Source organism: Balaenoptera borealis, assembly GCF_965194805.1.
Source record: "Balaenoptera borealis genome assembly, chromosome: 4".
Classification (NCBI taxonomy): domain Eukaryota; kingdom Metazoa; phylum Chordata; class Mammalia; order Artiodactyla; family Balaenopteridae; genus Balaenoptera; species Balaenoptera borealis.
Window position 1 is genome coordinate 79,871,390 of NC_138861.1, and position 27,084 is coordinate 79,898,473.

Genomic DNA, 27,084 nt, shown 5'->3' on the forward strand with positions numbered 1-27,084 from the left:
TCTCTCAAAGGCCCCATTTCTCGATATCACCTTGAAGGTCAGAGTTTTAACATGAATTTTGAGGGGACATTAAGTGCATAGCATGGGATTGCACTGAATCTCTAGACTGTTTTGGAGAGAATTGACATCTTAACAGTACTGAGCCTTCTGATCTATGAATATGGTAGAACCTTCCATTTGTTTAGATTAGCTTCAGTTTCGCTCTAATATTTTGTAGTTCTCAGTGTAGAGGTCTTGCAAATATTTTGTTGGATTTATTTCTAAGTAACTGATGTTTCTGATGTTCTTTAATTTTGCTCTCCAATTGCATATTGCTAGTATGTGGTAACAATGTTGATTTTTATGTACTTACTCTGTGTCCAACAATCTTTCTAAATTTATTTACTATATATAATGGTTTATAAATTTTTTTGGATTTTTTTGTATGCAATCATTTTCTTTTTCAATTTTAATACCTTTTATTTCTTTTTTTCCCCCCTTATTGCACTGGCTAATACCTTCAGGACAGTTTTGAGGAAAAAAAAAAAAAGCAGTGCCTTGTTCCTGACCTTACAGAGAATGTATGTGTTCACTATTTCACAATTTAGTGTGTTAGCTGTATGATTTTATGGGTATCCGTGATTAGATTAAAGAAGCTTCCTACAATTCTTACTTTGCTGAGAATTTTTATTATTAATAGGTATTGAATTTTATCAAATATTTTTTTCCTGAATTTATTATTTTCACCTTTATTTTGTTAATGTGATGCCTTGCATTGATTTTTGAATGTTAAACTAACCTTACATTGCCAAAATAAACTCAACTTGGTCATGATGTATTATCTTTTTGTAATGTATCTTTTGGTTTGATTTGCCAATATTTTGTTTAGGATTTTTTCATCTATATTTGAGTGATATTGGCCCATAATTTTTTTTTCCTATAATGTTTTTGTCAGAATATAAAGTTTTATTCTGGTCTCATGGAATGAATTAGGAAGTTTTTTTTGTTTTTTTTGTTTTTCCTTTTTCTCTGAAAGTGTTTATGTAAGATTTATTTCTTTTGTCACTTAGTACTGTGTTACCATGTTGCTTAATTTTCAGATATTTGGAATTTTTTTCAGTTATGATTTAATTACACAGTGCCTCAAAAATATAAATAGTATGGTTCCAATCCTTTGAAATCTGTTGTGATTTGCGACATGGCTCAGCATATGGTTCATTTTTGGGGATGTCCCATATACATTTGAAGATAATATGTATTCTGCAATTGTAGGGTGTAGTGTTCTATGTGTAGTTAGGTTAAGCAGAAAATGCTTTTCAATGCTATATTTTTACTGATTTTTTTGTCTCTTTCTATCTGTTACTGAGAGGTTTGTTAACATCTCTAATTATGAAAGTTGATTTACCCATTTCTCTTTTTCTTCCAAGTTTTGGTGCTTTATATATTTTGAAGCGGTGTTATTAGGTGCACACAAATTTATGATTGTTATGTATTTCTGTTGAACAACCCTTTTGCTATCCTGCTCTATTTCTTAAAAGTCTATGTTTTCTGATATATTAATATAGGTATACCAGCTTTAGTGGTTTCCAAGTGTATTCACTCTTATTCTGCTTCATTGGTCAGCCCTTTTTACTTTCTGTTTTGCAAAAATTTGTTAAAACCTCTTGTTTATTGGTTATGCATCCTCATCTTATTGTTTCATGGTTATAGAAGTTTTTTTTTTTCATTTATTCATACTACTATTTTAAAGGGTATGTGAAAGGAGAGTGTGACTGTTGTTTACATTTTAAACAGGAAGGCCCTAAAGATGCTCAGCATCACTAATTATTAGAGAAATGCAAATGAAAACTACCATGAGGTATCACCTCACACCGGTCAGAATGGCCATCATCAAAAAATCTACAAACAATAAATGGTGGAGAGGATGTAGAGAAAAGGGAACCCTCATACACTGTTGGTAGGAATGTAAATTGATACAGCTGCTATGGAAAACAGTATGGAGGTTCCTTAAAACAACTAAAAATAGAACTACCATATGACCAAACAATCCCACTACTGGGCATATACCCAGAGAAAACCATAATTCAAAAAAACACATGCACCCCAGTGTTCATAGCAGAACTATTTACAGTAGCCAGGACATGGAAGCAACCTAAATGTCCATCAAAAGAGGAATGGATAAAGAAGATGTGGTACATGTATACAATGGAATATTACTCTGCCATAAAAAGGAATGAAATTAGGTCATCTGTAGAGACGTGGATGAACCTAGGGAGTGTCATACAGAATGAAGTAAGTCAGAAAGAGAAAAGTGAATATCATATTCCGCATATATGTGGAATCTAGAAAAGTATAGATGGTCTTATTTGCAAAGGAGAAATAGAGACAGAGACGTAGAGAACAAATGTATGGATACCAAGGGGGAAAGGGGTGGGGTAGGAGGAATTAGGAGACTGGGATTGACACATATATATTATCAATACTATGTATAAAATAGACAAATGATGGGAACATACTGTATAGCACAGGGAATTCTGCCTAATGCACTGGGGTAACCTAAATGGGAGGGAAGTCCAAAAGGGAGGGGATATCTCTATGTGTATGGCTGATTCATTTTGTTGTGCAGTGGAGGCTAGCACAACATTGTAAAGCAACCATACTCCAATAAAAATTAATTAAAAAAATAAACAGAAAGGCCCTTTCACTTATTTTCTAACCATCTATTTTTATTTTCATAGATATCTCAGCAGTTGGATCAGTTGAATTCATCTCATCAAGAAGCTATCATGAAATGCTTAAAAAGTAGGAAAGATGAAATCAAGCAGGCTCTGTTGGAAGAAATAGTTGATATTTCCTCTTCACAGCTACAGGATTTTGATTGGCAGTTAAAGGTGAGAATATATTTATTAGTATTTATGCTTTTTATTTCATTTTTTGAATAGATTTATTTTTTGTAACATTATATATCTAAAATTTCTGTATTTTTGAGAATACATTTTCCTAAAAATGTATCAAAGATAATTAAAATTACATCTTTTGTGTTAACTTGGGCATCAGTAAGTGCACTGCAGACATCTAAACCATGTATAGTAAATTACAAGTATAATAAATTTAATTAAGTAAAGCTTTAAGTCATTAAAGGACTAAAAGTCATGTAGACGAAGGAATAGATATGTGCTCTGTGGCTCTGGTGAATAGGACAAAGGCTAAAGTATATGATTTGTAATAAGATAGGTTTCAATTCAACCTAAGAAATAATAATTTAACCACTATGAGTATCTGAAAATTATCTTAACCTCTTGTTGAGTTAGCACACTCCTTCTCATAGCTGGTACTCAAGCATAGGCTGAGAAACCACTTGTTGGAAATATTGAGGAAAATTATTGATGAGGTGGACAACCTGAAGGTGATGCTTTCTCAGATATTATGGGTCCTGTATTTTGGAGAGAGGATGGAGGAGCTACGTGAAGGTTTGTTTGGTCCTGTAGTGTGTGTACCACAAGGGAGATCCTTTGAGGTTGGTTGTCAGGGAGGAAGTCCTTTACTATTGCCCAAGTAAATTTTTGCAAGTGGTAGCACTCCAAAATTCAGTTATTGTGGGGTTACTGGCTCAGATTTCAGGAAAACTGAGTTTCTCTTTGCCAGTGAAGCTATGATGCTTGTTTCAAAAAGCTTTAGTATCGTAAACAGTTGGTTCTTCCATTTCCTCTAGACAGAAGGTAGAAGAGGCAAAAGTGTCAAATGTTTTTGTTGAGTGGCTTTGATCAAAGATGGTATCTTGATAACAATTTTCAATAGTTTAGTAGAGAGTTAGCTGCTCATTATTTAAGCATCTAATTTCTGAGAGTTACCAGTGTTTTTAGTTTTATCTTTGTACACGGACTTTCATCCTCTTGTTATCTTACACTTCTTTAAAATTCTCTGTTTCTTGATGCATTGGACCCATTCAGTACTTCCCAGCCATAACGCTGCTCTAGATTTCTACTCCTACCATAAAATCCTGACTGGTTGTCTTTTTTCCCTAAACTACTTTGTTTTCTTTTTCTGTTCTTCAGATATATGCTGGTTTGGCATGGGTTTAATTTCTTTTATTCCTTTCACATTTCCCTGTACTTCATAGCAAACAGGAGTACTCTTTTTTCTTTGACGTGTTGTTCGTAAGCTCTGATGCATATTTAATATATTCCTTTTTAATACTACTTATTAATTAGTATTTTTCTCATTTTAAACAGCTTGCACTTTCTAGTGACAAGATTGCTACACTACAAATGCCACTTTTAAACCTTCATCTAGATGTAAAAGAAAATGGTGAAGTCAAGCCATATTCTGTTGAAATGAGTAAAGAAGAGCTGCAGAATCTAATAAATTCCTTGGAAGCAGCTAATAAGGTATGTGTTTTAATTTTTTTGTATGGTTCAAAATATTTAAGTTCTGATTGATACCATTAGAGCAATATAAGAAAAACTAATCATTTATGTTTAATATTTCTTTTGTTCCTGATATTTTATGTCAAGCACAGAAGATACTTTGTTGATATGTTCTTCTCTAGTTTTAGATATTACATTAATTATAAATTTAATTTACATTAATAGAACATAATTTATCAAGTAGTTATTTTTTTAAAGAATACCAGCTAGATTTGTTTTGCTGCAGTGCTCATTAATGGTAAAAAAATTTTTTTTAACTTGGAGTTGTGAAATTAGTTGATTCTGAAGACATTTAATGATTAAAAATAGTTAATGATCTTGAAGAAAAGATTGTCTTATTTAACTGGACAAATGGTAGAAAATCGCTTTAAGTACAGGAGACAAAATATGGTTTGTAGTTATTATGACAAAAATCGGCTTGAGACAAAATAGAGCTAATGAAGGACCAAAAGCTTTACATTTACAAAGGAACGGCTAAGTAACAGTAACAATTCCGAGTGTTTAACTAATGTGAAAAATAGTATTTAGACAGTAGAAACTGCTGCCGTGAGGAAGACATAAAAATAATTCCCTACGTTGCGTATGTTCCTTTCCTTGTTGCCGAGCGTCGTCTCTAGTGATCGTGTCTCAAGGATTAAAGTCAGTCATTCTTACCAGCCTCTCTTGCCACTAACCCATCTTCTTGGCTCGATCTTTTTGAAACTCTGGTATACTTCATCGTCCCTCCATACTCTGCAGTCGCTCGGCCATCATGGTGACTTGATGACTGGTCCACATGCCCAGTAACAAACTGGTAGCCTGGCTTGCCTTTGGATGGGGCTACAAGTCTGAAGGGGTGTGTGACAGGGCCTGGTGTAAATGTTAGATGAGGCTGAACCACGGATCCTGGCAGACCTGTGCCTTCTGTGCATTGTACTTGTTGTCAGTTCTCCAGCCCCTTCTTCAGAGATTTCAGAACATCTCATTCAGCAGATACTGGCATCATTCTGGTATAACCTGATTCCCGCCCTTCCCTCCCTTTGTGTTTTAAGGTGGTCCTGCAGTTGAAATAACTGGAAATGATGAATACCAACATTATCGGATTCCACTGCTACAAGTGATATGGCAGAGTGAATACCATGTGTTAGAAAACCTGCAGTATCCTCTTATGGCCCGCTGAGAAAGCAGCAGTGTTGAGATTACAAAGACAACAATTTATCAACTTCCCTAAAGAACAGGAAATTATATGGTTGACAAGAAATGCATTAAAACATGAAAGATGAAAAGGCTATAATAGCAGTTTATATTTTCATAATGACTGTTTTGCTTCATTTATTAAATATTTGAGAAACCTTTATAGATATACAGTTTTATTGAAAGCTAAAAGTAGGCTCTAAAGTAATGTAAACTTACAAGCACAAATATACTTGAATATTGCTTAAAGAACTATGTGAATAGCAAGGAGGTTTATTATGGATATATATGGTTAATTTGTGATATTTTTAAAAAATAACTTTTAAAGAATGTATAAGCTACATCTGTAACTCAGGAGATTCCATGTTTTTCTCATATTTCAAAGGAAAGTTTATAAAATGTAAAATTTCTAAGTGCTCCAGACATGAAAAAACACTAAATCTGTGTGAACGATTTTGAGTTTTGAATTCTAGAAACTAAAATCTCATATTAGAACATAGATAAAAATGAAAATAACACTGTAACTTCTGTATTTCTGTGTCTGATCAGGAGAGTATGCTCTGATAAAAAGAATACATGTCATTGCATAGAGTATACATTACTATCAAAATGTCAGCTAAGACTGTATATAGACCACATTTGTTGTAAACTCTTAATTTGTTATAAATTCTTAATGAAGTTTTGGATGTTAACAACTTCATTGGAAAACAGACCATTTTTAATTTCAGTTACCTTTAAAAACAAGCGTTTTGAGCAAATAAAAAATATTTTTATATATTGCTGTATTTCAGATGACTTTCTACATAACTCAATAACACATCATTGGTGCCTGATTTTTGCAAGATTTATAACTCATTAGAGCATCAGATTATTATTCGAGGTGTCCAGAGCATTCCCTCTTATTCTCATCATACAGGTGAGGGTAGGCTTAGCGAGATTAATAAAAGTGAGTGCAGTCTAGATGGTGCTACTCAAAACGTGTCTGTAGGCTAATGCCACTCTATGAACTGTTTGTTACAGCTTGGTGATTACATGTGGAGCTTGTGCCAGAATGTTCATCAATATACTGCTTTCTTCACTGAGAAATTTTGGCCAGGAAAAAAAAAAATCAGCTGAACTAACCAGCGTGCTTTGGGAGGTAGTTGTTTTACCTTCTTGTGCAAATTCCGTATGTCGTTGTGGACCAGTAACAGTTTGTAGGCGAGCACTTTCAATAATGCTGATGTAGGGTCCTTCAGAATTTCAACCCTCCACAAAGTCCTTCCTTTGAGAAGGGAAAAACCTTACTTCTTCTCTCACTACATTATTACTATAGTCCTTCTCTCACTACATTATTACTATATTACCATATGTAAACGCTTTATTGAAATCTGACTGATATAAACTGCACATATTTAAAGTGGGCAGTCTGATCAGTTTTGACATCTGCACACCCATGAAAGCGTCACCTCAAGGTGGTGAAAAACCAGTCACTCCTGAAAGTGTCATCCTACTCCTTTGTAATCCTTACTCCTGCGCCCTTTCCCCCCAGACAACCACTGATCTGCTTCCTGCTGTTATAGATTAGTTCCCATTTTCCAGAGTTTAATATAAATGGAATCATACAGTATGTTCTTTTTTTGTGTGATCTGGCTTCTTTCAGTATTATTTTAAGTTCATCCATGATACTGCATATATCAGTGGTTCATTCCTTTTTATTGTCGAGAAGTATTCTGTTGTAGAATTCCACCATCATTTGTTTATCTGTTCACCTGTTAATGGATGTTTTGGTTGTTAACAGTTTTTGGCTGTGACAATACACTGAATGCTATGAACATTCTTGTATGTGTCTTTGTATGGACATATGCTTTCTTTTGGAAGTAAATACTTAGGAGTGAAATGGCTGGATCATGTGGTAGGTGTATGTTTATCTTTTCAAGAAACTGCCCAACTGTATTCCAAAGTGATTTTTACCATTTTACATTCCATACCACAGTCTATGAGAGTTCCACCTCCACCTCCTTGCTAACACTTGGTATGGTCCGTCTTTCTAATTTCAGCTGTTCTTAGGTGTGTTGTGGTATATCATTGTTGTTTTAATAATATTCATTTCCCTAATGATGCTGAGTATCTTTTCATGTGCTTATTTGCTGTCTGTATATCTTCTTTGGTGAAGTGTCCAGATCAGTTTCCCATTTTTAAATTGGATTGTTTTCTTACTTCCGAGTTTTGGGAATTCTTTATATAGCCTGGATACAAGTCTTTATCACATATATGCCTTGAAAGTATTTAAATATTCTCTCCTAATCTGTGGCTTATCTTTTTTTTTTCTTTTTCTTTTTTTTTGTAAATAGTTTATTTTTTTAGAACAGTTTTGGATATACAGAAAAATCAAGCAGATTGTACAAAGAGATCTCATATACCCCACATCCAGTTTCCACTGTTATTAACATATTAGTATGGAACATTTGTCATAATTGATGAACTAATATCAATATATTATTATTAACTAAATTCCATAGTTTATTTAGATTTCCTAAGTTTTTACCTAATGTCCTTTTTCTCTTCCAGTATTCCGTTTCATATTTGTCATGTCTCCTTAGGCTTCTCTTGCTGTGATAATTTCCCATACTTGTTTTTGATGACCTTGATAGTGTGAGGAATATGGGTGAGATATTTTGTAGGATGCCCCTCTATTGGAATTTAATATTTGTCTCCTGTGTACACTGGGCTTGTGGGTTTTGGGCAGGAAGATCACAGAGGTAAAGTGCCATTTACATCACATCATTTCAAGGGTACAGACTCTTAACAGTATTTATGACTTGACATTGACCTTGATCACCTGGCGGAGGTAGTGTTTGTCAAGTTTTTTCACTGTAAAGTTATTCTTTATTTCTCCTTCTTCCATACTGTCCTCTTTGGAAGGAAGCCACTACGTACAACCCAAACTTAAGGAGTTAGGCTCCCCCTCCTTGAGGTCCGAATATTTACATAAATCCTTTGGAATTCTTCCACATAGATTTGTCTCTTCTATTTATTAATTAATCATTTATATAGTATGGACTCATGGATATTTATTTTATACTTTGGGTTATAATCCAGTATTACTTATTTTATTACTTAAATTGTTTCAGCTTTGGCCATTTGGAGCTCTTCACTGGGCTCCTTTGTCCTTTTGACATACCCCTGTCAGTGGAGGTGGATTTTATTTATTTATTTTATATTATCTCCTTAACTTTCTGGCAATACAAGATGCTCCACGCTCATCTTGTCAATTTCCTTCCCAGTCCTAGAATCAACCAGTTCTCCAAGAAGCCCTGGTTCAGTTTATTGAAGAATGGCATTAGAAACCAAGCTGGGTGTGCTCGTTGTTTTTTTGGGCCCTCTCAGCTGACCGAACAAAGAAATCCATGCATGTAAACTAACCTTTGTATATACACATATCTATAAATACTTCTTTATATAATCATCTGTATATTAAGCTGCACGTGAGTTCCTCCTGATGTGTCCAACTCTGCTTCATTACACAGGGATCATTCTAGCCTGCTACCCTCCCTTATCTGTGAATTCACATTCCAGCAGTGAGAAACCTGAATCCCACCATTCACCATCCATTTACTTAATTGTTCAATTCCAGAATATATATAGCAGTCCAAATTGTTAATCTGTACCCCTGTGGGGGAGGGGAATTTTTTTTTTTTTTTTCCAGGAAGGATTTATTCCTTTTGCCTTTAGTCTCACAGACTCCACTCATTTCCAAGTTACTTGGGTCAGTACCTCTTCTCCCTACTCCCTTCACGAGGTGGTTTTATACATTTGTAATACAGTGAGATTTTTTGCCGTAATCTGTCTTCCTTTCTGGGATCCCCCAACTTCTTAAATTTGCATACATTAAGGTGTATTCTTTGTGTTGAACAGTTCTGAGTTTTGACAAATGCCTAATGTCATGTTGTTGGGAGAGGTCATCGAGAGGATGTGACCAGCTGTTGACCCGTGAGCTGGACCCTGGCAATAGGAGGCTCCTTGCCCCCTCCCCCGTCCTTGGAATGCGCATTCCACTTGTTTTTTCCACTCCCACAGCTGCCCCAAGGATCCTGCCCGGAGGTGATAATGTGGTGTTGAGACTCTCTGGACTGTATATGTGACTGAATCCAGTTAAGGCTTCTATGTAAACTTTTAAGGCTTGGGTGGGTTGGTGCAGAGATCTACTTGTCTTGGTGGCCGCCCAAGGCAAGTCTTGGAAGTTGCCTTGCTTGTTAAAACCACTACCTACTAATCTGGAGTGGTTCACCTCTCGCAGGGCAAGAGATCCTTGCCCTGCGTGGATGGGGGCTGGTTTCAGATTACACTTGGGAAGCTCCCGGGGTTGTGAACTAACACATGTACTGACCCCACAGAATAGTTCGACACCCTAAAAATCCCCTGTGCTTTACTTAATCATCCCTCTCCATCTTCCCCTGAACCCCAGACAACTAGTGATTTTTCTTAATGTCATTATACTTTTGCCTTTTCCGGAATGTCGTGTAATTGGATCATAGAGTGTGTAACAGTCTTTTCAGACTGGCTTCTTTCACTTATCAGTATGCTTTTCTTCCAGGTCTTTTTGCCTTAATAACTCATTTCTGGTTTCTCTCTGAGTAGTATTTCATTGTATAGGTGTACCACCGTTTATATTCACCTGTTGAAGGAAGTTGGTTCTTTTCATTTTGGGGGCAATTATGAATAAAGCTGTTGTAACCATGCACAGGCAGGTTTTTATGTGGACATAAGTTTTGAAACTAACTGAATAATACCTAGGAATGTGATTGTTGGATCGTTTTGCACAACTGTGCGGTTTTTTTTTTTTAATAAATTTGTTTATTTTATTTATTTATTTTTGGCTGTGTTGGGTGTTCGTTGCTTCGTGTGGACTTTCTCTGGTTGTGGACAGCGGGGGCTACTCTGTTGTGGTGCGCGGGCTTCTCACTGTGGAGGCTTCTCTTGCTGCAGAGCATGGGCTCTAGGTGCATGGGCTTCAGTAGTTGTGGCATGCAGGCTCAGTAGTTGTGGCTCACAGGCTAGAGCACAGGCTCAGTAGTTGTGGCGCATGGGCGTAGCTGCTCCGTGGCATGTGGGATCTTCCCGGACCAGGGCTCGAATCTGTGTCTCCTGCATTGGCAGGTGGATTCTCAACCACTGTGCCACCAGGGAAGCCCCAGTTTTGCACAACTATGTTTAATGTTGTAAGAAACTGTCAAACTTTTTCAAAGTGGCTGTACCACTTTGCATTTCTTTCTTTTTTTAAAATTGTGGCAAAAAGAATAACATGAAATCTACTCTTTTAAATGTTTGTCTGCAGTACAGTATTGTTAACAATGTATATACATTGTTGTGCAGCATTGAAACTCTGTCCATGAACAGCAACTCCCTATTTCCCCCTCCTCCAGTCCCTGGCAATCCCCATTCTGCTTTGTGCTTCAAGAATTGGACTACTTTCGATACTTCATAAGTGGAATCACGCAGCCTTTGTCCTTCTATAGCTACCATATTCCATATGCTTACCATAATGTCCTCAGGATTTCCTTTTTTTTAAAGGCTGAATAATATTCCATAACATGTATATACCACATTTTTTTAAAATCCATTAATCTGTCAATGGACATTTAAGTTGTTTTCACCTCTTGGTTATTGTGACTAATGCTTCAGTGAGCACAGGAGTGCAAATATCTCTTCGAGAGCCTGTTTCCAATTATTTATGATAAATACCTTGAAGTGGGATTGCTGAATCACATGGTAGTTCTATTTTTAATTTTTTGAGAAATCTCCATACTGTTTTCCATAGCCATGACATCATTTTACATTCCCACCAAAAGTGCACAAGGGTTCCAATTTCTCGTATTCTTGGGTGGTACTAGTGACAGTACAGATACACACACACCTACCTTATGTTAGCTTCTTCTTATTTACAATCCCTATAGCAAATCCTAAAAATGCTATGTATATATTTGTTACTTTCTAATTTAAATAAAACTGGATGGCCATTTCTTTCTCCCGTTGTATAACATAGTCTTCTGGAAAGAGTAGCCAAGTGTAGGGTGTCTAAATCCCTGGTAGCTCTGCAGGCCAAGGCTCTGATGATAAAGTGCAGATTCCCAGTTATATTGCTGGATGAATGTTAAAGCCCATCTCTAGGCTGGAATTTAGACTCTTATTGAAAAGCTATTCTACTAATCACCAATTAACGGATAAATGAGCTTCACACCTTTTGTCTGTTCATTATTTTATTGTCAACATATTATTTGTGAAGGGAGAGAATGAGTTCAGAGTTTGGAAGTCTTCAAATTAGGAAAGACTGACAAATAGGCCAACTCTACTATTCATATTTACAGTGGAAATTTTTAAAAGAAATATGACATAATGCACCTCACAAATGGATGCTATTAAAGTCCGTTTTAGGCATCATTTTTGAATACAAGGAAACTTCATTTCTTCTTTTTTTTTTCCCTAATATATAAACACTCCATATGTTCAAATGTTTGTAAGGCATGTTATCTTAAAGAATATTAAAAAAAAAAAAAATCAAAGTGGTACAGAAATAAGCTCCTGGAAGAGTGCTGGCATTTTTCTCCCAATTGTTGGATAATACTGCAAAGAATTTCTTCCAAATAAAGGGATTTTGTTTTGTATTAAATTTTATAATAAAAGCTCCCAAATGAAAGATTCAGAATTCTAAACATTTTTAAGGATTATAAAAAGGTATGCCTGAAATCTTGCATGTTTTTAAACATAGTACAAAGTAAGCTTTTTATATGTAGGCATTTTTAATAAAAAAAGTTTTATTTGTGTTTTAGGAATAAACAGGCTAACATAAATTGTACGTATTTACAGCAATAAACTACATTTCAGAAGCTGCACAACGGCTTTTGTAGGTATAGCTGATGGTTTTTGACACCAGCCTTGAAACGTGTTTTCTTTCTTTCATTTGCTGCAACATTTAAAATCTTGTAGTACCAAAGCAAAGAAAACAGCAACTTATTTTATAGCGAAGCCACACTATTAACAAAATATTGAGTAAACTACAGTCCCGTGAGTGCTAGGGTATGAGACTGTGAGTCCTGAAATCGAGAGCACAAGCATTTCTTGTGTCCATACCTGATTGCATGTAAGTTGATTTTGCATTTTACAAGAATACATGATTACTCAATGAATGATGAGTAGAAAAAAGGCCATGAAGGGTAAAAGGGTCAGTAATCAGAAGACACTGAACAGCTTCTTAGTCACTGATTCACTGCTAAACGGGAAATCTATTTCTTCTTTCAGGTGTATAAATCACAGTCTCCAGGCTTCATGGATTTTGTCCACAGATCATTTTTGAGATAGCAAAGGCCTAACGTCAAATACTTTAAGCATGTAAAAAGGAATTAATGAAACGGTTAGGATATTTAATCAAATTCCTAACAGAAAGGGTACAAGTCAAGCATACTGTATGAAATTTTGATTTCAAATGTAAAAAGCAACTACAGAAAAAAGCACAAGTTTCATTAGAGAGAACAGCAGTTTCAATCAGAAAATACAGTATATACTGATACAAAATAGAAAGTTGGATTACAAAAGTAAGGAGTCTACCTTTTCTTTCTTGGCATTGGTTAAACCTGTCTCATTTCATTAAAATTTCTGTAGGTTTCTGGAAATACTCATTCTTGCCCTTGAACTTTTTAGTGGTCTGCTAGGTATACAAAAGTATTATCTGCTTATGTAAGAAAGCAAATGCTTATGTCAAAAGAGCAAAAGAACATTAATATATTGTAATTTATGTACCTTTGTAATTAAAGGAGTTCTGCCTGCTGAAAAATAAAGAGGGGAAAAGGGATATTTTATTTACAAGAGCTGTGTAATACCATTCAGGATATGAATTAGCTAATTCACGTTTAGTAGGAGGGTAATAGACAATTCAGCAAAATGATTAGTGGAGATTAAAAAACACAAGGAACAAAACACTTAACATCTTCTGACATATTTGGTGAATTTAGCATAACGGATTTTGAGAGGCAACGGAAGGTATCAATTTCTTTCTGTATACATGTAGCACCTGCTTTTGAAAGATCCAGTTATGTAGTACAGGGTGCTGTGAATTAAAATAGCAGGAGACTGGTTTGGAAAGTTCAGCTAATTTTTGGATTCAATCAAGTTTTAGGTGAGGTGGTAGCCAAAGAGGTGTTCCATTGCTGGCAGGATAGTAATATTCCCAATCTTTAGCCTAATGAGTCCTGCTTTCCCAAACCTCCTGAATCACCGTATAAAGATCTTTGCCTCAAGTTGAGTCTCCTTGGGTAAAGACAGAGGAGTGAAATAATTATTCAGAGATGATGGACAGCCAAGAGAATTTTTCAAGCAAGCCACCCTAACCCAGATGAGTTTCTCTCAAAGACAGTTTTATTTGTATTTATGCAGTATTAAAGTTTCCTCTTTACACTTCCATTAACCTTTTAAATGACACGACAACATTATTTCACATTAGCCATTAGGTTCCCATCACAATGGCACAAAATGCTGCCTAGTGTTCAAAAATAAAAAGCTTGTTTAAAGATGTCAAAAAAAAAGTTTGGTCCTTGTAAACATTTATACCATTTGGAATTTCTAAAACCCTCATGCAACCTTGACTTTGTAATAATGCCACATGGTAGTTTTTAACAGGAGGGTTATTGGCCCTCTCTAAAATAAGGAGTTGAGCAACACAGTCAATGAATATATGCATATCTAATCAGGAGTATTCCATACTTAGAAGAGTCGTGGGTGTTCTGAATATGAAATATCACTTGTGTATATGGTTCTATTTTCCACAACACTGCAGTGAGTTAGAATAATCAAGGGGCTTCCCCCCAGATGTCTCAGTGGCATTGTTGCAAAATAGAAAATAGTTCAAGCTTTATCCAGTGAGTATTTCAAAAAGATGTAGGAAACAGATTAACATGAAATTGATTCGCTTAAAAAAACAAAAAGCAGATACACTGCAATTCAATGTATTTGGGGAAAGATCAAGTAGAAAAATACGTTATCTAGTAAAACTGGGGTGGCTGGTTGCCACTCTGAGGTAAGGCTTGCAAATGATATCTTTTATGCAAATAAGTAAATAATATACATGACAGGAGAACAAGAAAGTTAGCAACTGAAAGGAGAGGGGCAGAAAACGTATTTCTCTGTACATCTGTTTTATGCAGTCTTGAGGGACAGTGGTGAATGTCAAGAACTGCCCATCCCCCTTAGATAGTTCTAAACCTTCTATTTACTTCTGGGCAGAAATGAAATTTGGTGTGCCATACTCTCCAGGAGGATTCTCTTAGAATTCACATTGGAGTGTTCCAATTATGCAGTGTAGTCCCAGCTTCAAGAGTAAACGCCCAGTAGAATCTAGATCCAAAGGCTTTTAACAAGGCAAACTTGGGTAAACGAGGGAAAAATGAAACTTTAAATAAAACAGTTCCTTCTTCCATAGAGGAAAAGCAGTAGTAATTAGCATGGAAAGTCCAAGTCTGCTAGACTGGCAGACTCTAGAATGGTGGTGTTAGGATTCAGTTTGTGTAGTCATAAACAATGGAAAAAACCTCAGTGACCACTCGGCACAGACCCTAACCTGGGTTCAGTTGTAACTCTAGCTGCATTTAAAAAAATCCACTTAGAGGTTGCAGGCATATCTATGGGACTAAAATAACTTGGGGGAGGGTAGCGGGAACACCTGCCTCACAAGGTATTATCTATAATTCTGAAAGTAATGTCCATTATGGACATTCTCTATTGCTACATTTAGCAACGTAGGTTATTCAATCAGCATGTACAGACTCTCTACAATGGACAGAATTATAGATGCTTTGGGCAATGCAAAAGAATTAGAAAATGGGGCATTTATCCTTAAAGACCTTATGCTTTATTTAGGGAGGCAGAGCATCTATTTGCAAAACTACTGGAAAATACACAAATGAAGTAACTATCTTTGGACAAAACGGCCACAAGAATTGAGGGTGAAGGGGAGAGAGAGAGTGAACAGAATGAGGGAAGTTTGCTCATGATGGCTTTTTGGCTGATGTTGGCCGGATTCATACTCCATCAGGGAGGAGTTAGGAGGAGGCTGAGCTGGAGATAAAATGTAAAAATTCAAGCACAGCAACGAGAACATTTTGGGATGATAGGTGGCCGCTGCAGTGGAAGGGTAGGGAAAGTGTGAGGATTAGCTTGCTTGAAGCTGAGTGAGGGGAACAATGAGAAATGAAGTGAGCACGAGTGATGGAGAAGACTGAGGTCAGTCATGAATAAAAGATTCATAGGGAGCCAAGATATTTTCTCCAAGGTGTTAATATTAGCTTGCTAATATTTCCCATATCCTCCAGGTATGGGAATCATGAGACCTCATAATTAGCGTGACTATATAACTTGTTATCTAAATGGACAATTTTGAGAGTGAAATTATCTATTGATAATTACACACTGGCACTATCTCAGGCAAACTGGGGCACACCTCAGGCTATTTAGATGTTGTACAAGCTACTCCTTCTACACTTTCCCTCAAGAGAGTAATGAAAGACTTTTGTGTGGAGGATGGAAGAAGGATGGAGAAGGATTACAAAAAAGAGCAAGAGTGTTTACTGGGCACAGCATCGAGATATTGGGAGAGGAAATCACTCTCTTTTCTCCTACTCTCCACTCATCTTTGAACTACCCACAACCTGGATCATCAGGGTAAAAAGATTAAATCCAGGCAGTGTAGTAGAGTGGAAAAAACTTTGCCTTTGGAGCCAAGAAAAACTGAGATTGAATACTAACTCCATCACTGACTAGTTATCAGATCTTGGGTAAATCATTTAACCTATTTGAGCCTCTATTTCTAGATACTGGTATTGTCATCTTAACTTCACAGCATTGTAGTGAAGGTCAAGCCAGGAAATAATGTGTGGGAAAGTGTTTTTTGATGCCTTAGACCAATGTGTGACAGTCATCGTTGGATATCTACCCAAAAGCCATTCTTCCCTCTTTTTGTTAACATATTCCCCACCCCACCTCCTTTTTTCCCAGACACTGGGCAGCTTGGGGTTAATGTTGTGAGCCAATCATGGTAATTCCATTCCTCTTATCAGAGGCTGGTTCAGGAATGGTTGTGTTATCCAACCCTGGCCAATGGGACAACAGAGAAGACTGTTGAGGGAGTTTTTTGGGAAAGATGTCCTTGCTCTTAAAAAGAAATCCAAGGCAGGGCTTTCCCTTATTTCTTCCACTTGATATGAGTGCATAAGTGTAGCCACTTTGCAACCATAACGGCTGCTGATAACATACAGAGTTAAGAACTGGTTAGGGAAGGGACCTGAGTCCTGAATGCCATCATTGTGCTATTGAAATAATTAACCCAGTAACTACGCTACTTCTAACTTACTGTTATATGAGATAACATTTTGATTGTTAAAGTTACTTTTAGTTGTATCTTTTGTTACTTGCACCTAAATGAATCCTAATTGATATACATATTAGTAAGTACTAATCTCAACTTGGTGAAAATTTGAAGACTTAGGAATGCTTCCTCTGTTTTGAAAAAGATGAAATTAAATATGAAACCATCTCTAGGAAAAAAGTGTGGGAAACCAGAAAAAGAAAACTATTAGCTCACTACTTTAAGAGGAATGATGAATACATCTGCACATAGGAAGGTTTTGTGGGGTATGTGAGGTCGAGGGGCAGAATATTAGGATAACTCTACAAAAAAAGAGACCATCTCATTCATAGACTGGCCTATGGTGGAAGGGAGGAATTTCCAGGCACTCTCCTAACAGTTTTGAATGGTCAGGGGTTCTCAGGAGAATCATGAAAGTTTAGAGATAAAAGGTATCTTTTAAAAAAGGAAAAAAAAGTTATGAACATCTGTGTGCAGGAATCTCATTAGGGATCTTGTTCAGACACTAGGATGCATCTTTAAAAATGTGAATAGCTAGAAATGCTGATTGCAATTTAATAAGTAAACTTTCAGTTTCGCCATAGCTGTGCCTAAAACATTTGACAGATTTAATGATTTAAGTGGGGGATAGCAGGAGGTGGGAGAAGCGGGGGCAGAGAGAGTGGATAACAGACCTGGAATCTTTTCCAATAGATCGGTGGCTGCCTCTTGCCTGAGAGCTCAGTCATACCTGCTGTTCCCCTTACAGGACACAGGACAGTGGTGGTGTCTAGGATGGGAAGGAATATGCAAAGGCACTGCGATAGCACTTCTGCTCAGATGCTGCGTAGAAGTTGGCTTTTCCACTCAGGACGGGCATTCCATGGCCATTCCTGACTGAGTTAGAGAGAATGGTCTAAGGGATCAACATCTTTCAGATATCTGAAAATAGAGACCACGATGATTATGTTATCTGAGACTCTCCAGTGCTTTTAAAGGGAAATATTGTAGTGTAGACCATTACTAAAATCATAAAATTTTTTTTTTTGCCACTTGCCTGAAAATTTAACTCTATGTTCTCTATGTATTTTTAGAGGACTGTGAACAAGTTTTGAATTCAGTTCACTTTACACCAGATGGCTTACTCCCAAAGACATGCAACAAGGAATATTACTGCATTTGTGGGGCTGTGTTAACAGAGGCCATGGGACTCCTGTATCTTTCTGGTAATCTCCTACACAAATGAACCTCTCTAAAATTCCCTTTGAAATTTAGTACTGGAAGGGAACTTGGAGGTCATCTGGTGGAATGTCCGTAGTCACACAACTGGGCTGTGATAGTGACAGCATAAAGCCCAGGTCACAAAATCCTAATTCCAAGGTGTCTGCTGTTCACTATAATTTCCTTCTCCCCACCACGCAGCTCATTTATAGTTAACTTTTTAAGGTTAAGCTGCACATTGCTTGGTATATGTTTAGAGAACTTTCTGTTCTCTAAATATAGAAATGTTGTCTGGAGGAAAAAGATGTTCCACATATTTTATAGGGGCAATTTAGACAGTTTGCCTTATGACCTGTCCAATTACTAACTATATTTAATGTCTGCTAGAAGGTTGAGGAGGAGTAGGTAGGGTAATGCATAGAAGTGGAAATCTGTAATAAGAATCAGATACAGAAAGGATGAAGTAGGTCAAGTTCCTAGAGGACAGTCTGTAACTAATGGTGTGCTGTGTAAATGATTAGCCATTCTGGGAGGAATAATAATAGATTTTTAAATGGTATGCAATGAAGACTGAAGAAGTGCACAAACGAGTTTGACGAAAAAGGATTGATACAGTGTGAATTCACCACATTACAACTATAATGTAAGGAGATGGTCTTATCATCAAACTTTAGTGTAGATAATGTAATTTTCTTAGGTTTGAGCTTATGATTTTTATTTCCATTTCATTTTGAATTAGACTGGGAGGGAGAAGGTTTAGGTAAACATGTGTATTCTGTATTTAAGGGACAGAAAAGCAGAAAAGAAAAATAACCCAAGGCAGTTCAGAAGAGGCTCCTGTGATTATACAGTAGCTACCTCTAAAGTTCTGTTAAAGGCAATAGGAGTAGGAATTTAGGGAAATTATTAAAATTCACTGTTTTTGTGGACTCAATTGAAGATATGCAGTATAAGTCCAAAGAAGCTTAAGCTTTCTGCTATTCATGGGCAAGACAGCTTATGAGGTTTAGAAATGAGAAAGGAAAAGTAAATGAATTGATTTCATTGGGTTAAGGCATGAGTCAGGATGATGTATGGTGCCAGGAAGGAATGAACACAAAAGAGGTAATCTATTTTACGTTGCCAGACTTGCAAAATGCATAAACATATCGTATTTGAATAGTTTTCACCTATAAAAAATTATATTGGAAAATGTTCCCCCTTCCCTGTTTTTCTTCAAAAGGAAACCCAGGGAGAAGTAGGAGCCAGACAGCAATACTGATTGCTCTTATTTATCCTTTGGCTTCTAACTGGGGCTGTTTTAAGTTAGTGAATCTCTGACCCTGTGTACTTAAGGCAAATGCATAATGTTATTTAGCCTCTCTTTTATGAAATAATTTTTATTGATTTATTTTTCTGTTGTCTTCAGTAGAGAAAATGCAGGTATGAGAATGGTTTTCTTTGCCAACTGGTTCAGAAAGATACCTCCTTTTCCCACACCGAATTCTTACTGAAGCCTTGGTGATGAGTGCCGATTGCTCCAGGGTGGACAAAGTATCTAGGGGCCAATCAGGAATGGTTGCCAGTCCCTTGATGTACCAAGGACTTTTTGAAATAGGAAAAATGAAACAAAACAAACAACTGTTAGATCTCTTCAGTTCGAATAAGGAAATTCTTGCTTTGGAGAAATAAAAACAAACTCAAAACTATGCTTATCCTTCCAGGAACTTAGTATTTTCTGGTTTGCAGTTCTTCTATTGAAAAGGATTTCCTTTCAAATGTTTGTGAAATTGCAGCCTCTAACAGTGGAGTTTTCTGTCAGCTTAGTTGATTTCAGTTATCTGGAAAAAGCAAGATTTAAGCAAAAGCACAATGTGTTCTGGACCTAGAAATTGACTTGATCAGTTCCAACAGGGCTTTTTTCTTATTCAATTGATTGTGGACCCTAGTTGGCACATTTTGGAGCCAAAATGTCTTACAGTGATGGCTCCCTGCACGCTCCTGGCACTTAAAATGCTGGCAATAAAAGCCTTGCCTTGCTAAGTTCTTACCTGCAAGAAAGACATTGATCACTCTCAAATGTTGCTAAGAAACCAATCTATTTCCCTATTTGCTTGGAATTTCTGAATTTCTGTGGATACCATCACCCTCTCTGGGACTGCCAGTCTGCATGGAAACACATCTTATGGCATAATATCCCACCGTTCTGAAGACTTTTTCAAGAATACCAGGACTTGGGAGAAATATATTTGAGAACATTTAATTGCCAGATTCTCTTTTAAGTTTAACTAGCACATACCAAACATATCCCAGGCCCCCAGTTGAAAAATACTTGTCTTAATACTCAGTCCATTTATACCAATACTTCTGCCCTTTTTTTTTTTTTTTAATATTTATTTATTTATTTATTTATTCATTTATTTATGGCTGTGTTGGGTCTTCGTTTCTGTGCGAGGGCTTTCTCTAGTTGTGGCAAGTGGGGGCCACTCTTCATCGCGGTGCGCAGGCCTCTCACTATCGCGGCCTCTCTTGCTGCGGAGCACAGGGTCCAGACGCGCAGCCTCAGTAGTTGTGGCTCACGGGCCTAGTTGCTCCGCGGCATGTGGGATCTTCCCAGACCAGGGCTCGAACCCGTGTCCCCTGCATTGGCAGGCGGATTCTCAACCACTGCGCCACCAGGGAAGCCCCTATACCAATACTTCTTTTTACCTTTCAGAAATGGTGACATGGTCACCTCTGGATCTTTCAGGCATGAATCAGCCAGTTGGTGTTATCAATGTCGTTGGCTATCTCCTCCTTTTCTCCTTCCCATCGTTTGCGCACTTGACTGTTTACCCTGATCAACCATCCATCCATTTCTATTCTTATTAGAAGTTCTGGGAAAACTTGTGGAAGGAAAGAAGGTACAAGCTAAAGCTATTGGTGCAAATGAAGCTTTGGATTCCCTGTGGATTTTGATCATGTCTTCTATTCTTGACCCCCTCAACAGCATGGATAATTTGGTATCTGAATATATGAGTAGCCACAAGTGACTGATAAAAACACATCAAACTTTTCATGGCACAGTTCCAGGAGCAGCTCGTTAAGATTCCTGTCTCTGCTGGTGTGCTGTTCCTGAGCCCCACGGGTGTGCAGACTTCTTGGTAGCTCCAGTCCCTTTCAGTGGGGTTGAGGCATGAGGCAGTGATCACAGACACCTGGCAGAATTACACAACTGTACACACACAATGTCAGAGAAAGAGCAAGAGCTAAAAAAGATTCTGGTTTGGGCCCAAATCACTAGTCATTTCACTTCATGAATAAAAGCGAGTGCCTTGTAAGCTTACATTATTTACAATGCTCATATTTTTCAAACATCCACCCAAAAGCTGAGGACCACCACGCCACAGGGAACAGTTCCATGAACTATGTACAGAATTTACAAGGAAGTTTACATAATATTCTACATTCCATTAACAACTTGACCTCTGTGTAGACTGTTTGCTTTCAAGCAACAGATATTTTTGTTTGTTTTTCTGTCCTCCTCATCCCAGTAACTGCTGATGAACCAACATGAACAAATGCTTGCACATTCCTTTACCCTCCCTCCTGGGATAAATATTTGATTATATTTGTTTAGGGGAAAAAAAAAAAAAACATGTGGCACATCACCCTTTGTAAAATACTATTCAAAACTGTCCATATAAGAAATCTTGGAGATCTTTTCCTTCTAACATTATAAATAGATCTTTTGTTTGTTTGTTTGTTTCACTTGGCAAATTTTGATTGAGCTCTTTCTGAAATGAATATTTATAAAGCAGTCATTGATTTTAGAAAGATGGAATTTGGTCAACATTTCTGTGTATTGTACATAATGCTTTTTAAGGAAAGCCTATCCTTGGATCCATAAACCAAACTTTATTCTCTGCACCACATTTTCTCTTTGCATTTTCAAGATCCTTCATTGATTGTAATGGACAATAAAGATGGTATATGTGAAAACACTTTAGTCAGCAGAATTACCAACGAGTCTGCTGTTTCTATTTGGCAATGGAGAGGATGGGGGCAACAATCCTGGATAATTCAAGCCAAAAATATGTCTTTACCTGGGTCTTGGCCTCACAAAGCTGGTGAGTGTAATGCACATGTCACCCCTGATATTTTATGTCAAGAAACATGACTGGTTGGAATGAGTGTGAAGTCATCATTGTCAAATGAATGATGGGATTTCTGCTGGGTCTATACAGGTTAAGTCTAAGACTCAGTTTATTTCACAGTTTATGAACTATGAACATGGGGTCCCCTGGACATGACTGTGGCATAAGAGAGTGCGTCCGTGCAGTTTTCAGCCTCTGCTGCCACTTTGTTAATACAGGAGATTATGGCTATTTCCATGGCTAAAAGAAAACAACCCCAAAATGGTTAAACAGTAACCCCTCTAAAATGTAGCGATCTGAATCTTTCAGGAATGGGGACCAGTTTGAGGGCACTTAAGAATGTCTAGCAATTTTTATGTTTTATGTCATCAATTTGGGCAAGACAAGGTAGAAAGGCAGAGAAGGAAGGATTTTTTTCTGTGTACTGTTCAGCCTGGAAAGAGATTGGGGAGGATTTGGCTAGGAGGTGTCCGGAAGAAGGAAGTGAGGCCAGAGGTTATTAATTAGAAATATGGCAGCTTTTCCATTTTTCTGGCTGCCATTGCCTCTAAAAGCGGAGCTATGTAACACGATTTGTATAATGCTAGCTGTGACTGTCTACATCCAGGAGGGCCTACAGTGTCACCATTTCGTGCCTGATGGTAGATTCAGACTTACTAGTTTTACATTTTACAAAGGATAGAAGATAAGAATTCAAAATGTTCTTTTTCTCTCAGAGATGCTTTACATCTAAAACTACAAGCATCAAATTCTTTAGACTTTTAAGGCAAGATAATAGTAATAAAACTATAAATTACTCAATCTTCTCCAAGAAGAATGATCTAAACAGGTAAATAAAGAGAAATTGTTTTGTTATGGAACACAGATCAACAGATACTTTGTTTCTGATTTAGCATTTCATCCTTAAAAACTTTTAAAAGAGTTTTGACATCAGAATGATTAATTCTTGTTAGGTATCAGCCAAAAGCCTCACTTCCTGTGTTCAAAATAAATGGCTGCACAGTGGTTCCTGGGTAGTCACTGGGAATATTGACCTTACAGTCATTGGTATGGCCATGTTCTACTCTATTTGGGCACGTCACGATGGAAAAGCATCTCACCCTGCCAAAGAACTAACTAAACAGAGTTTCGAAATGGATTGCTTCATCCCCAGAGGCTGGAGATTATCTTGACCAGGAAACTGTGATTATACAACTGAAAACTTAAATGAAATTTGGTCCCAATGCCCGATTCATTTCTCATAAAACCACTGAGATAATTTTTCCAGTTAAAGCAGGGTTTTTATATTCTTACTAACATACATTAGCTATAGCATAACCATGTATTTATTTGGGGGTTCTCTTTTCCTCTTGCTTTCTAAAAGAACACCTCATAACTCTCCTTGGGTTTATCTGTAGAAATTCAGCTTTCTCCTTTCAATTAAGTTTATAATCTCTAGCAGCTGATGCTATTGTAAACATGGGCCCTCATCACAACCTTAGGGAGAAAGCCAGATCGTCAAACAGAGGCAATCATCCCTATTATTACCTCAACTCTTATATCACATCCATAGATGAGGTCCCAAATCGCCTTCATGACTGTTTGGCCAACTTTGGGTTTCACTCAGTCTTGAAAATGAACACGTAGAATTCTTATATGCTCAGGCTGAACACATACACAAAAATAACGAGGCTTTAATGACATCAAATGAGATGAATCTCAACTCTAGTTGGTTGGATATGGTTAGAATTGTGTGCTGGGCTCTTGAGGGATGCCCCTTCTGTGATGAGCAAAGTAATCCATGAGCAGAGATGAGGCAGAAGCAGTAACGACTGTAGACAAGGCTGTACTTTCAGAGCTGTTGTAAATGTTTGATGGCTCAGTGACGTTGTTGTTATTCTGTGGTTTTGCTGTTTTGAAGGTTTTCTTTAAAGTAGAAATCTGGCGTTGAAGGAGCATGATACCAAAAGGGGTCTATGTGCATTTCCTGAAGCATTCGTTTCATGTGTTGGAATGCAGAGCTCAGAGAGCAGAGGCATAACATGCTAGCTGAGGAACTAGCAGTGTGCAGCTGCCTTGTCACCATTAGATACTGCTCTCTGGAAGGCTAAGAAATATATACTATTTGATTAAAGATTTGGCAGTTCAGGTAACTGCCCAGGCACCCTTTTCACAGCACATAAATCTCGCCTTCCTCATGGAAAGGACAATATTTTTCTCAAGGAAAAATTTCTTACCACCCTCTTCTTCAAAGCCCACCTGCCCCTGCCCCCTTTCTCTCAATCTCTCTAAAGGAGGAACGAGGGCAATGTGATGCCATGGCTTCATGACACAGCATCAAGTGATTCCAGGCTAAGGAAGTAATAAGTTCAGGGCTGCTCATCTGAAATAGCTTAAAAATGGTCACTGCCCCCCAAACTCCTTATACTTAACAAGAAAAGAAAAATGTTCCCAGTGGCTACCAGGTTGGACTCTAATGTTAATTTTAAATCTGCCTGGAAGTCTGAGAAAGAAGCATTTTTCAGAATATCCAGTTTAAAGGTGAGGTGAAGATGGCAGATTGAGTTTGCACAACCTGGGGCAGCACTTGCCAGTCTCTCCCTCTTCCTCCGTGGAGCTGGGACCCCCTCCTACAGTGGACCTGGGGCAGCTTGAGGGTGGAGGGGAGTCTTCCTTCCTCTTCTAGGCTCCTTTTTGTTCTCCCTTCTTCCTGGAAATCTGTAACTTATCAATGGCTTTGTTTTGTCTTCTGAGATCCTGGAAATTGTGTTGTTTTTTGGCAGCATGAGATTGTTACAGTTGACCAGGAAGCCATGCGCACAGAGAGCTGGGTCCTCTTTTCATTTTCACTTAAAAAATAATCAAATCCAGGGCGGCTAGAACTGCTAAAGATCTGCCTATCTAATTTCTCTCGTTGTGTGTATTTGTTTGTAAACATGGCAATTAACAGAGCTCTGAAAGAGCCAATAACCTGGACCACAGTAGACTGGAAAAAAAATAGAGGTTTTTTTTTTTTTTGAAGTAAACATGGTGCAGTAATAAAATTGATATGCAAGACCTAAAACCAATTGGATGACTGAATCTCTTACCTCAAAAAGCACAGCAGTACCGCTGCTGGGGACCTGTGGGATTAAAAACTAAGAGAAGAGGAAAGTAGTCGTTTAGGAACCACGGGGACCGAACTTAGTGTACATAGTAAAGCCAATAAACGACGTTAAAAAGAGAAAAGGTGATGGGGAAGAACATTCGGGACCACTTGTCTATGGAATTCACATCAGTCAAGTCGGGGATTTTGACTTTGAGCTGCGAGGCGCGCCTGCGGAGGCGCCCCTTGCTGTGGGCGCCGTGCCGGTCCAGCGCGCGCCCGTACGCCTCGCGGCTGCTCAGCGGCTTGCGGTACTGGATGCTGGCGCTGTCGTACGAGTACATGGTGGCCTTGGGGTCGCTCCCGCCCGTGAGCACTTCCGAGCCGCTCGTCTCGTTCCTGATCTCCAGGGTGCTGAGGAGAATGTTGCCGTGGGCGTCCACCTGGCGGAGAAAAGACGGGCTCAGGCACAGCTGCCCGGACGTTCGCGCGTTTCGGTTAACCTGTAACTGTTGATACTGCGTGGCGCTCGGTACACACCGTCTTGCTAGACATCTGGCTCTGTGCGCCTCCTGGACATCTATCTATCTACCTGCCTATCTATCATCTATCTATCTACCGTCTACGTATCGAATCCATCATCTATCAATCCGTCTAATCTACTGTTTATCTATGATCTAATCCATCATCTAATTTACCATCCATCTGCCATTTAGCTAATCTAATCCATCCATCCATCTATTCATCCATCTATCATTTATCTCCACTCACAAAACAGTATGTGTGTGCACGTGTGTGTGTAGAATATATATTATTAAATATATAATTTTATATATTATATATAAAATATGTAATTTTTGTTTTTAAAAACTACCATTTATCGAAGCCATATAATACATTACATATATACATATATTTTGTAACAAAAATGCCATAGGTATTTGAAAAAATAGCATATATATGTTTATATACGTGGCATTTTTTCTTGTTACAAAGTGATATATGGAAACATTCAAAACTATAAGCAATCAGGAAACAAAAAATAAAAAGTAAAAATTCATAATTTCACCTTCAGTGTCGATTATTTTTAATATCTTGCTAAACTTCCAGTCTTTTTAAAATTCATATATACTTAAAAACACAGGCTCACCTAGTATATTTTGCTTTGCAATCTGCTTTTGTCAGTTAATAATATAGCCTGGTCATCTTTCCACATTAATAAATATTCCTCTGTGACAGCGTGTGTTCATAGATTATATGGATAAACCATAATTGAATCAATCTATTTTTAGATGTTAAGGCTTGCTTTACTTTTATACTATTAAATAAACAAGCCTGCAAAGAAAACCTTTTAGCTAAGTCTTTGTGCATATCCATAGTTATTTCCTCTGGCTAAATTGCCAGAAGTGGGATGGATGCTTGGGTTGAAAGGACATGCCTGGCTATACTTTGACTTTTGTGTCTCCACTGTTGTTCACTGTTGCTTCCTACCATTCCAGTGATACCTAGCCCACGTTTCCTGGTTTTTCTCTATGCTATGCCCAGATAAACACTTTTGAAACTGTAGGAATCGTGAGTACCTTTGGCCTACGATGTGGCTTTAACTTCAAGCTGATCTCCTTTGCAAGCTGATTTACCTGGAGGGGACATGGCTCATTCATACAAATGAATTTGAAGTACTTCCAAGGACAATACAGGCAGCTGTGTTTAAATTTAGAGTTATTAGCACAGTGC

The 27,084-nt window shown here is 37.5% G+C and overlaps 2 protein-coding genes across 6 annotated transcripts in view; one reads left to right on the forward strand and one right to left on the reverse strand.

Annotated features, from left to right (window-relative positions):
- COMMD8 (COMM domain containing 8) overlaps positions 1–22,148 on the forward strand; it is a 28,771-nt gene extending 6,623 nt beyond the window's left edge. Inside the window, exons 3-7 of one of the 5 annotated variants that reach the window (XR_014244119.1) lie at positions 504–560; positions 2,718–2,870; positions 4,212–4,367; positions 5,438–6,717; positions 22,086–22,148. Coding sequence is in view for 3 of the 5 variants with exons in the window: in XM_082390785.1 (XP_082246911.1) it covers positions 504–560; positions 2,718–2,870; positions 4,212–4,367; positions 5,438–5,458 (387 nt within the window). In the remaining 2 variants the exon portion in view is untranslated. Of the gene's footprint in view, positions 1–503; positions 561–2,717; positions 2,871–4,211; positions 4,434–5,437; positions 10,401–22,085 lie in introns of those variants that run through there. The other 4 variants (XR_014244120.1, XM_082390785.1, XM_082390787.1 and 1 more) reach the window with 4 other exon arrangements.
- Positions 22,149–22,246: 98 nt separating this feature from the next.
- Positions 22,247–27,084, reverse strand: part of GABRB1 (gamma-aminobutyric acid type A receptor subunit beta1) — a 405,998-nt gene continuing 401,160 nt past the window's right edge. Inside the window, exon 9 of the mRNA XM_082390697.1 lies at positions 22,247–25,793. Within this exon, the coding sequence (XP_082246823.1) occupies positions 25,449–25,793 (345 nt within the window). The 3' untranslated portion in view covers positions 22,247–25,448. The remainder of the gene's footprint in view (positions 25,794–27,084) is intronic.